Source organism: Gavialis gangeticus, unplaced genomic scaffold (assembly GCF_001723915.1).
Source record: "Gavialis gangeticus isolate Ggan-Ray unplaced genomic scaffold, GavGan_comp1, whole genome shotgun sequence".
NCBI classification, from domain to species: domain Eukaryota; kingdom Metazoa; phylum Chordata; order Crocodylia; family Gavialidae; genus Gavialis; species Gavialis gangeticus.
The window spans coordinates 113,951,190-113,963,390 of NW_017729031.1; the positions used below are offsets into that span (position 1 = coordinate 113,951,190).

General features: G+C 41.5%; 1 protein-coding gene across 1 annotated transcript in view; it reads right to left on the reverse strand.

The window, feature by feature from the left end:
* The window catches only part of STRADA (STE20-related kinase adaptor alpha), a 30,861-nt gene that overhangs the window by 9,755 nt on the left and 8,905 nt on the right, over window positions 1-12,201 (reverse strand). Inside the window, exons 5-11 of the mRNA XM_019523606.1 lie at window positions 8,870-8,972; window positions 8,167-8,288; window positions 6,790-6,898; window positions 6,535-6,658; window positions 5,037-5,208; window positions 3,441-3,545; window positions 1,356-1,597 (exon numbers count right to left, since the gene is read on the reverse strand). Coding sequence (XP_019379151.1) covers window positions 1,356-1,597; window positions 3,441-3,545; window positions 5,037-5,208; window positions 6,535-6,658; window positions 6,790-6,898; window positions 8,167-8,288; window positions 8,870-8,972 — 977 coding nt within the window. The remainder of the gene's footprint in view (window positions 1-1,355; window positions 1,598-3,440; window positions 3,546-5,036; window positions 5,209-6,534; window positions 6,659-6,789; window positions 6,899-8,166; window positions 8,289-8,869; window positions 8,973-12,201) is intronic.

Genomic DNA, 12,201 nt, shown 5'->3' on the forward strand with positions numbered 1-12,201 from the left:
GTTGTTAGGTGGCAAGCAGGATGTAGAATCATATTTCCTTCTGGTTCTGATATTTCATATTTCACAGAAGAGTAAAAAGATGGAATACTCTTCCGCGCAGGAATTTTTGCGTGTTGAGGTATCTCAGAGCTCTGTGATAATGCAAATTACCTCAGACAAAGGCAGCAGTATTTGTTCAAGGTAATTTGCATTATCACAGAGCCCAGAGATACCTCACATTAAAAATTCCTGCCCAAAAGAGTATTTCATCTTTTTACTCTTCTGTGAAATATGAAACATCAGAACCAGAAGGAAATATGATTCTACATCCTGCTTGCCACCTAACAACTTCGAGGTAAACAGACTATTCCAACTTTTCTCTGAGCCTAACCTGCATAAAATGAACTGTTCCAAACAGGGTATCTGCTTTAGAGCATTCATTCATGACAATCTCAAGATAAGCTGTACTGGCTAGACCAGGGGTTGTCAACTGGGAGTATGCATACCCCTAGGGGTACTTGGGAAGGTCCTAGGGGGTACATGCAGGCAAGTGGGGACAGAGTACTGCCACTCATCACCTTGTACCGCCACCTCCGGGGGGGAAGCTGCCACCACCATTCACCACCCCGCACTGCCACTGCTGCACACTGCCCCATGCCACCACCATGCGCCGCTTTCCAACAGCTGGTCACATGTGTGGCTCTGCGGGTTGGTGAAAGGTGGTGTGCGACTGGCTGGGTGTAAGGCCTGTCAGCAGCCCACGGAGCTGTATGTGTGACTGGCTGTGAGAAAGTGGGGCATGGCGGGTGGTGGCGGCAGTGTGCAAGCCCCCCGCCCCCCGTCTGACCACTGCCACCAAAAGGGGTACTCTTCTTTAAAAAGGTTGAAAACCCCTGGGCTACACAACAGAAGTGTTCCTATTGGTGAAAACAGAGCCACTGGGGACTGGAAGTCCCAACTCCTGGCTTAGCTTCCCAGCATACACCAAAGATCTGGGGTGTGGTGGCCAAGGTATTTAACTTTTACCTCAGTTTCTCCAGCTGTAAAACACTACCACCTAAGAAGGAGGTTGTGAGGCTGTTAGGAACTTCGAAATGCTATGAGATCTCTGAAGGGAAGTCCCACTGAAGTACTACACTACTGCCTTCAGGAAACATATGTAGAACTATCTGCACAGCTCTTTTGCTGTACATACAGGGTACAATTTAATGCAGTTTGCTTTTCAATGATCACTTAATTAAATACCACTGTAGACCCAACTCAGAAACCTTGATTAAGCAACCTCAGTATCAGAGAGAGCCAAAAGTTAAAATAACCAGGCCCCAAACGGTGTTTAACAGCATGCCTGTGACCACAGACTCCTATTACAGCTGTACCTGAAATCTGGGTTACGCTGCAGACACTGCTCTACAAAGTTATGGAAATGGGGTGAGAAAGTCCGAAGATAAGGATGCAGCGTCGACTCTCCATTGGAGGCCCTCACGTTGCTAACAGCCATGCCTTCACCAATCCCTGAGTTAGCACCTGAGCGGGATGGTTTCATAGTTAGCTCATCAGCAGGAATCGTGGTGGTGTCCAGCAGACATGGAACTGTCCCATTCAACTTCTCCAAGAGCATCTGAAAGGAAAAGGATGAAAAAAGTGCTACATGCACAATACAGACAACAGAAGAGCACAGTAAGAGAGCTGGCAGGTCCCACTAGGATAAATTCAATTGTCATCATGTTAATATACAAAAATAATCAACTGTGGTGTACTACAAGCAGTCCATGACCAGAAAACATCATGCTTTCATGCAGCCCTGCTCTTTATGCAAGACAGATTCTAGCATTCTTCAGTGGCTAATCTAATGGATTGCTACAATCAGAATGTAGTAGGCTCAATGCTGTTTTCACATGAGGTCTGATCCCACAAGTCATAGTGTACAACTCCACAGTGCAGCTTCTGGACCCTTGAAGGAGTCTTACTTGATGGAAATCAGAGGCAGGCAACTTTTGTATGCACATTTATAACCTGTAAAGGTTAGATATCCAGTTTGACAGTTCAAAGAAAGCAGATGTTGCATAGGGGGGAAAAAATCAGAGCCTTTGCTGTACTATTAGGATTCCCCTGATTTAGGAAAATTGCTCACGGAACTTCTGTTGGATCCTCAGTCCCTCAGCAGCATTTGGACACCTTTATTTTGCCAGCAGGGTTTCATGAAGTGACTAGGTATAAGAATAAGTCAGCTTGCACTAACAGTGAGGAGAGACTAGAACAGGTAGAAACATTGCCTCCCAAATTTTCCTTAAACCTTCACATCCAAGACTCCAGTAATACCACTTCTGTAGGAATGTTCTGAACAATGCTTTCATTACCAGAGCAATGATGTAACTTCAGCCACACAGGATAGCTCAGAAGTATGCATCTTTCTAAGCTGGTAGAGGTTACACATTCCAACTAATTTCTATACCGCAAGAGCAACCCACGTGCACAACATCATCTGTGTGCAGAGAGGTGTCAAACAGTCAATTGAGTTCTCTAGCTTAAATTTCGTAGTAGATATTTTTATTCCATCTTTCCAGGTGAGTCCCTGATTTCTGGAAGAATTCAAGTGCTTGCCCACATGAAAAAAGAAAAGACAGTCTGACTGTGAGATGCTGCCCACAGTCAGTCTGCAAGCCAGGATTGTTTTACACTAAATGGGATTTTCCTGATTCTCCTGAAAACAGTGGAAGACTGACTTGCTACCAACTTTGGTGGGAGAAGGCTCACATCTAGCATTTGAGGAAGGGATCAACTTTAATTCCCTGTCTCATGAACTGTGTGTTATATTGGATTCCCAGCTTCAACAGAAACCCACGTGATGCATCTGTCCAGATGTATCCTTGTATTCGGGAAAGAAAAGAGCCCCAAGAGGAGAAATAAAAGTGGGGGCTTAATGTGCATTTGACAAACCAATCAGTAACAAGTCCAAACCCAGAGTATTTTTAAAAAATCTCTATATTTTAGAACAATTAAGACTGGACTGGGAAGACAGCACTAAAAATAACATTAGGGAATAATCCTATACTAGCAAAGAGATAACCTCATAGGTCTCTGTCTAAAAAAGTATGTGAAGACATTTAGAGATGTTCAGGCTGGCAAAGTCATCAGTTTAACAGCAATGCTATCTAATAAGAAAGAAAGAAAAAGAACCAAAACAGAGGTAAGAAAAGACACAGTATACTTAACCATCTTGTAATCTGCTCAGAGTCCCAGGGTTAATAGTCTTAACTTGGTGAAAAAGGGCCATTGTATGTTAATGACCTCACAAGGTCAGAATTTGTGTTTTACATCTCCCACTGATGCTACTAGCTTGGCTTCTTGCAGAGAACTACAAGAACAGTACAGAATCTATTTTCCTGGCTGCACAGCATGCAGTTAAATTGCTGGGCTGGAAGGAGAACAGAAGCCACACAGAGAACAGAAGTAAACTCTACCTGAGTAGGAGGCATATCTTTAAATGGGACATGTCCATTTGCCAGTTCACAGGCCGTTATCCCCACGCTATAAATGTCAGATTTTGCATCATAGCCTTGGAGATTCTAGGAAAGAGAGGCAGAATTAGATACAGATTCAGGTAAATGTTACATGTAGCCTTGTGAGAATCTGATCAGCTACCAATGAGGAAGAGCTAAAACTGGTGAAATCAAAATATTCTAGACTCCAACAGGGGAATTTTATGTTTTTATACTACAAGACAACAGATTTGAATTTAAAAAAGATGAGCAGTCAGTTTGTTTCTTCCATGGAGGCAGGAGGAGGACAGCTCAGGGGTTGGGGCACTAGTTTGTCACTTGGGAAATGCAGGATCATTCAATTCCCTACTCCACCTTTATCTTCCATGTCAGCATGAGGAAGCTGCTTAACCCCTCTTTGCCTTGTTTCTCCACCTGTAAAATGGATAAAACACATTGCTACCGTATAGATTTAATATATTCAGGGTTGTGAGGTGCTAACACATTTTGGTCCTGGGGAAGCCTGCAAATACTCAAGATGAACCTATCTAGCTACACATACCTAGGTGCTACTTATAGCATTCTCCTTCTAGCTTTTGGAAACACCACCAGAAACCTGAACACTGCCTAGCAGGCAAAGATCCTACCAATGTCATTACGCAGACCTTCTCACAGGCTCATTTTAATCCAATTAACACTCACTTCCCCCCTGCCACACTGCTGTTTTTAATTATTTTTAAGAAAAAAGGTGCAAGCAGGAAAAGATAATAGAAGGAAAAGTGACACTAAAAGTTTCTAAGATGTCAGTTTAACTTTATGAAACAACATCAGTGGCTCTGAGCAGTCAGAGTTTGTCATCACTGAACCGTGTCCCAGAACCACACAAACACAGCAAGATTACAAATGCTGTGTACAAGCAGATTAGGACATAACCTTTAAACAGCTGATTCTGCTAAGGTGGCAACACAAGCACTGCAGGTGAAGGTCCTGACCTGGCATCCAAGATTCCAGTCAGGTTCAGGAAGGAAGTCTGCCTTCATTGCTTTCTCTGCCACCCCTGGGGGACCAACTGGAAGAGACAGAGTCTGTCTTTAAAACTCTTCCTGCCAGTTACTAAAGGGAACCACAACACATGAAGTCCCACAGAATGTAAAGATATTCATGTGAGCAGCTCATAAACCTCAGGATGAGTGTTGTCAGACCTGCGTAGCCACCATTAGGGGCTCTCCCATGAGGTAAGAAAGGCCATGGGGAGAAGTTTGGTTTTGCAGATGGCTGCGAGCACCATGTTCTATTAAGGAGAGTAAGTAAGTTTGGCTATACAAGTGCCCAAGAGCCCAGTTCTCTTACTATGAAATTGAGTAATTTGCATTGAAACCTAAAATGGGGGAAAGAAAGCAAATTCCAAGAAAGTCTGATGCATCTCTTCCAACAATCATGGCTATGTGGTCACATGTTCTTCCAAGGCTACAAAATTAGCTTGAAAATAAATTTGTGTGTCTTGTCTGGAACTGTTTTCCATCAAGTCAAGACTGAGAAAGAGGAAGAAAATGAGCGACCAAAGATCTTCGAACATACCTGCTGTAAAACTTCAGGGCTGAGCCAGGGAAGGACCTTGATGCTGTACTTGGGGAAATCATGAACAACTTTGAGTCGCTGCCCATGGTTGATCATACTCAGGTTACTTCGTAAGCCAGAGAGATACACCTTTCCATCCACAGAGATGAGGATATGGCTGGCTTTCACGCTCCTTAAAGCAAGAAAGTCAAAGATTACTTACCCTAGAAGGAATTTCAAGTCCTCACGGCATCCCTCTATGTGCATTCTATATAGGAGCTAAGGAGGGAGTAATCTGAAGCCTAGATATGTTGCTGGTCCATTTATCAAATACCCAACAGTTGGGAGCCTTCTACAATCCGCTTTAGAAACTTACTTCCACTATACACAATAGTTTGGGAGGAATTTGGGCGGGGCGGGGGGCAACAAACAGATTAAGTGGCTGCAGGCACTGGTTTTGGATGAGAGATCAGAACAGCCCAATAATATCATGCGCTTATGCATAAAAATGCCTTCAACTCCTTTAAAGAAAAAAACAGCCAAAAACAGGCATGTTTTTACCATTATTTGAATAAAGCTAGAAGTTAAAGCGAGTCTGTGGAAAGACTGAAGCTCTAATTTACTCAGTGTTTCATTGATTGAAGGCACAGAAGATAACTGCCCCAACAGCATCCAAGAGCAATATAGTAAGCAGCAATGAAAGAAGGGAAGAATTTGACCCTTAACAGCCACCTATGAATATTGTGTAATATTACAATAAAGCCAGTAGACACATGGACCCAATTCCCTATGCCTCCATATGCAGAGACCTCAATATGTCAGCAGCAGGTGGCTACACTGTCACCTGCCCCCTGTCATTTCCATAAGAAGAAACGGATTTAAATTTATACTTTGGGTTCTGGAGAAATTACTACATTCCCTAACTATACTCTCTTCCTGTCATAGTCCTCTCATAGCCCCTAACAACTTCCTTGACAAAGGATTACAGCTATTTTCTGCTGTCACAACCTCCCTTTTCTCATCTTTATACCTCAGAGGCCCTGGCAAAGACCTAAATCTGGACCTACATTACTAATGCACTTTACCCCAGGTTCAACCTTTGGTTTACTTTTTAAAAAGTAATAGTTTTACAATAAAGAAAAGTGCAGGCCTAAAGGTCCTGGACACTGTAACTATCAGGGCAAACTCCTCATTTTCCCTCAATCCTAACTCCCTCTGCAGCTGTCAGCATAGTTTTCTTAACTGTAAGATTGAACAGGATGCCTCTTACCATGAATTCCTTTGGTCTCCAGGAAAATGAACTGAGATAGACAACTCATTTCACAGTCTATCAAACAGCTGTCAGATTATAGCAATGCTCAAGCACTACCACCCTAGGCTGAACCAGGCAGCTTAAACGAGAAAGGCATCATAATCTATTAACAGTCCCATGAGCTACCCAGTTCCCTCTGAATTAATGTCGTTTGCAAGACTTTGCAGCAGATTCTACACAGAGTAGGAGAGGCGATTCCCTTTTTACCTGTGTACATAACCCATATGGTGAATATAGTCAAGGGCTTTCAGAACTCCTTGGAGGATATAAGCAATAGCCAGTTCACACATGCCATCTGTAAAATGGGTACAGATTAAATCCTTTGCAGAACCTAGAAAAAAACCAAGAAATGTTTTTGATGGAGCAGAAAGAACTGATGATGTCACCTCCTAAAATAACAGTCTTTTCCCAAAACCACTAGCTGACCCTGTCAAATAATACAAGTGTTCCTTCTCCACTTACCATAGGCCATGAAGGGTGTCACTACCCATAGCTCATCATCAGCTATGAAGGTTGCTTTGTATGGCACAATGTTGGGATGGCTGAAGAGCTTGGACACATGAAGTTCACCCTAAAAGCAAAAAAGATACTTAGAATAAGAGCACAGTTAAATAACTAACTGTAGAGATCCAGAGTACAGAGCATCTGTGTTCTGGACATTTAAAACAGACTGTACTGGCCAAACTATGGGGCCAACACAAAAGTCTCTGGCCCTTTAACTGTAGATTTGTGGGGGGGGCAGGGGGAGGGGCTACATTTACATTTCAAAGTGAGACTGGTGAAAACAAGGAACCATCAGACAAACATCCCAAGGCATGTAATCAAACACCAGATGAAAAAAGTATGCCACTGTCACAGCACCAAAGGTGGAGAAGGGGGTGCAGATCGCCTGTAAAAACCCAGGCAAAAATAAGGTCCGTGGGACTGCCCTCAACAGCTAAACCTACTGTGAACCCGCCCCCCCCAAACAAAACAAAACAAAACAAAACAAAACTTCTGAACGCCTGGTTGCAGACTGTCCCTGGGACTATGGAAGACTTATGCAGTTGCTGCTGTGTCTTAAAGTAGGCTAAGTTGTACGTTCTAAATTGTGTGTTGTTGCTGTGTCTTAGCTTAGGTGAAGATTTTCTGTTGTTCTTTAGTCATATGCGTGAAATTGCACATCCGTGTCCTCAATAAACACTCTCTTCACAGAACAGACTATTTTTGTCCAAGCATTTGAAAACTTCAGTGTCATCACCTAAAGTCTAATGTTAAGTCTAGTAGCAAGCGAAGCTTTAAAATTCTTTCATCAGATGATTATCCTGAACCTTGTCAACAGAAATCCTTATTTTCTTTTGCAGAGAGGAGAGGTTTGACAGCTGGAATAATTTCTCACTAGAGTTGGACTGTCCTGGTTTGATATCTGCAAATGGGTATTACTCACTTAGCACTGGACTCAGGAGTGCCCACTGACAATCCCAGCTTCCCAACTCAAGGAACATAGAGATGTTTTTGATGCATTAAAAAAAAAAGGAGTATCTCCTTTCTGTCAAGATCCATGTCTCTATTTACTGGAGAAGGATAAACAAATTATGGCATGAGATCTCCTGAATTTGAAGACTTATCCACTAACTCTCTGCTTTGAAACTAAATTCTTAGGATGTGCTTCTAGCAGTTCAGCATGGAAAGTTCATTCCTGCAAGTGAGGGATAATTCCTCCAAAAGCAAACAGATTCAATAAAAAGTCTCGATTTCAGCCAGGACAACCCCCCTAAAATAATAATCTGTTTCTATAGTGTCTTGTATCTTAGATCTCAAATTGTTTCAGTATAAATGAAAGAGGCTACACAACGTTACCTGCAAAAATGTCACCATCTCATTAGTGCAGGCCTCCAGGTTAATCCTTCTGACTGTCACATAGTCTCCTGTTGGTTTATACCTGGCTAGATTTACAATCATCAGATCCTCAAAGCCTTGGCCTGGAAGAGAAAGAGAAATTCATTCCATGAGCACCAAAATACCATCGTTGCTTGAACCTCACTGCTGGAAAGTTTCCGTTAATACTACTTCTTCAGCAGTAATGCTCACACCCTCTCTCACCTGAACAACTGTTTACAAATTTGTGGAATAACAAGTTGTTACAATAAAACGTAAGCTTTCATTTAAAGTACACCACCTATAAGCATGTGTTCCCAACTCTTCTGAGAAGTGGGGCATTACTTTCCTGTTTTGCAGATTAAAAAACAATTGAGGCACAGAGAGGTAGTGAAGTGACTTGCAGAGAATCACCAATAAAGCAAATGGCTGGGCTAGAAAAAAGACTCAAGAGTCCCATCTAGTGCCCTTTCATTTTAACTTCAGGACCATACAACCTTCTCACATCCTGTCCATCCTTTAGATTCAACTGTAAGGCTTTCAAGACAGGAAGTGATTTTACAATTAATAATACAACCAAGAAAGAAAAAAACATTTCAGAAAACAAGAAGTCATAAAAGGAACATCCAGCTTCCTTTGTAGAAGGATCCTTGAAAAATGAAAGTTCTTTCCTTAGGAACATTACCTATAATGGTGAGCAACTCATAACAGTTGCTATCTGGTGAAAAGCTGCTCATGGCGTCCCTTTTGGGGGAAGATGCTATCGACTCTGAGCTCGCTTCATTGGTCTAGAAAAACAAGAGAAAAGTCAGCGAGAGAAACAAAGGTCATCTAGAAAAGCAGCTATGATACATGTTAATGCACATGTTTACAGTACTTGGACATATATGTGTATTAATGAAGGGAATTTGAAAGTAAAAGCAGAATTGTATCCTCTCAGATATTTTTTCAATCCAGGAAATGTCTCATTTCATAAGGTCCAGACATCTGCATCCCATTGCATATAACCAAACAAGGTAATTTCCTATTTACTGTAAAAAAGGTCCCCGCAAAAAAGATTTTAACAAAGCCAATTGCTGCTGTGCATGACAGCCTTACCCCTGTCCCTTCAGAACAATACACTTTCTCCCACCTTTTACAAGTTTTTAATACTACCAGCCATCTGCCTCTGCACAGGCAATCAAATGAAATCCTGTCTGTAGCACTCTTTCTGCATACTGGCAAGAAGCTTTTCTTGTACAATGCAGAGGCTTCTGCTTTTCAGCTGCTTATCTGTTCAAGTGCTCTCTGTGGTAAGACAAACAGCTGAATTCTTGTATTCGCAGGAAATGATGAACCAACTTTGCTCCAGACATATAGATCAGGCACAAACAAAAAAAGCAGCTCTAAATAAGAGCAAGAGTTTAGCTGCAGCCAAGAGCTAGTCCAAATGAACACAGCAGCCACACTCCCAAGCCTATCAGATTCTATTCACTATACCCAACAGAGATTTCTGCTATAACTACATGCACCAGCAGAAAAGATAAATGTTCCCCTCTGTTCATGCTCAGTCATGCTTAAAACTCATTTCAACCAAGCTCTGCAATTTCATAGAGGCATTATAGTCTGAGCTGCGTTATAGGAGTCTGTCACAAAAACTGACAAATGATTAGAAGCACAAAAGGAGGTCTCAAGTTTTGGCCATGCCGAAAGCACAGCTGCATTCCAATTTTCCTGGGTGGGGTTTCCAGAAAAGCAAGAGGAGCCTTTTCCCATTGTTTAGGCACGTTACATTATTTCTTGCAGGGTTATTTCATCCCTCAGTTTTTGTTCTAATTAGGAGTGTGACACACTTGGGCCCTGGATTTGTTCTCTCTGTGACCCAAAGGTCAAATACATTTATGTTGCTAGATGCGGATAAAGAAGATGAATCCATCTTAAAACTGCCAGAAATATTAAACATGCCCTGACACCTCAGAACACTAGACTCTTTCTAACTCACTCATGTCCAGCTGCAAATTTGCTATAAAAGACATATTCTGAATCTCTCATAATCTAGCAGAGGAGTGAATCTGAAAATATACACTTATTTTGATCACTGAAGGAGAAATGTTATTTTACAGTTGTGTGACATCACAAGGGACCATAGTAGCTATAACCCCACTGAAGATTTAGTTAGGTTTCTTTAATCACAAGCTATTTAATACAAAATGTTATTCCACTTCCTCATCACTGTTTTAAAGCATTCTTGATACTAGTATTAAATAGCTGCTTCATTAAGTAGCAACTGATAAAAAACATTAAAATGGGCTCAAAACAACTGTCAAACCACTGTTCCTAAGGACCAAATCAAGCTTGATTTAAAGAGCTAATAATGCTAAACTGCTGACACCAGTTATGCATAGTAAGGTCCTTTAAAACACTGAAGCTGAACCTGGCAAATTACTTTAAAATGTATAAAACAGGAGGACAATGCATAGATAAAGCAACATAAGTCAGTCCTAACCCGAAGTGCTCTCCTGCATTTTAGTCCCCAATGCATGTCCTCCTAGATCTGCAAGACCACCTCCAAACTGGCATGTAACACAGCATTTATTGAGATGCTAGGTTTAGTATTATGAAGGCATCTATACTCAGAGCAGCAGCTCACAGAACACAATCAACTCTGGAGATTTTAACTCACAATTCTACTTAATCTCCAGAGCTTTTGTTATTTCAATGCTGGCTCTCCTGAGAATAGCACTACAGCTTGTAGCAAACTGATGGAAGCTTTTTCAATACATTAAATGTGCACTGGGAATTGGGTTTATCCCAGATTTATTTTCATTGGTGGCTTAGATCAGCATTAGACTGATGTTTGCAGAGATGGAAGTCTTATGGACAAATGAGACACCAACAGAGAGCTTCTGAGACTGCCCAATGAGGCGGACTCCTTCCGAAGTTGCTCACAACGTAACAGCTTTTGGCAAGCTAACTTTTCTCTTTGATGATTATATTAAACATGTGAATACAGGATCCCAATTTCTCTACCACAATTAAAGCAAAGTGAACCAAGATAAAATCTCTAGTTTCCTTAAGTGGAAAGAACCAGTTTAACAGAGGAAAAGGATGTCCGCTGAAGCACTACCTTCTTGGAGAAATGGTAAGGCCTCAGATTCTAATATTAAGAACATGAGAAAATAGGTCCTATAAAAGGTGTTTCTATGCAGATTTTGCAGTTTATATACTTGCTAGAGATCAGACTCTGGGCCACTAATCATACTGAGATGATACTTCCAAGTACTGATAAGCTCACAGTGACTATTGGTTGCAGAACAGGCAGCTTCACGTCAGCTATTCTAACAGAAAACATTTCAAAGGTTAAATGTACATTCCAGACAAAAATTGGAATGGAGCAGATTTTTATTTCAAAGTCAGAGTAAAGATCTCAGCTGTGAATGTTTACTTGCTGTCACAAATCAACCCTGAAGAAAAGAACAAAACAGTGGTGGCATACTATTCATGCCCGCAGTTCCAGAGCCGATGATTGTTTCTGCTCAACTGATTATTAACGCTGAAAGGTCACAATGGCTGTGTACTCATGTTCATATGATCTGGGAGAATTGGCAAAGCACCCTGTGATGCTGAAGGACTGTGTTGTGGCTTCTCTCAGGAGAGAATGTGTAAAAGATATTTACTTTCCTGAGAGTGAATGACACCTAGTTGTTCCCAGGTTAGTTTTCTCCTGGGGGAATCATTTTTGCTCTGGGAGAATAATCCCAAACCTCTGTACATTTGTGGTTTCTCCTGCCTCTTCCAGGAGAAATTCAGTGTCTGAATGTGGCCAATAGCCATGGTATTAGATTTCCAAGTTAACATTCCACATGAGACATAGGGAACAACACAAAACTCACCTGAAGCAATTTGTTCAGTCAACCTGAAGATTCAGGAAGGATAAGGATCTGCCTCATAAGTGACTGGCAGTTTCATTTACATTTAAGTTCTTTAAATTTAGAATAAAAGTAAGATGACCATTATGAAGGTGGTAATATCATACTA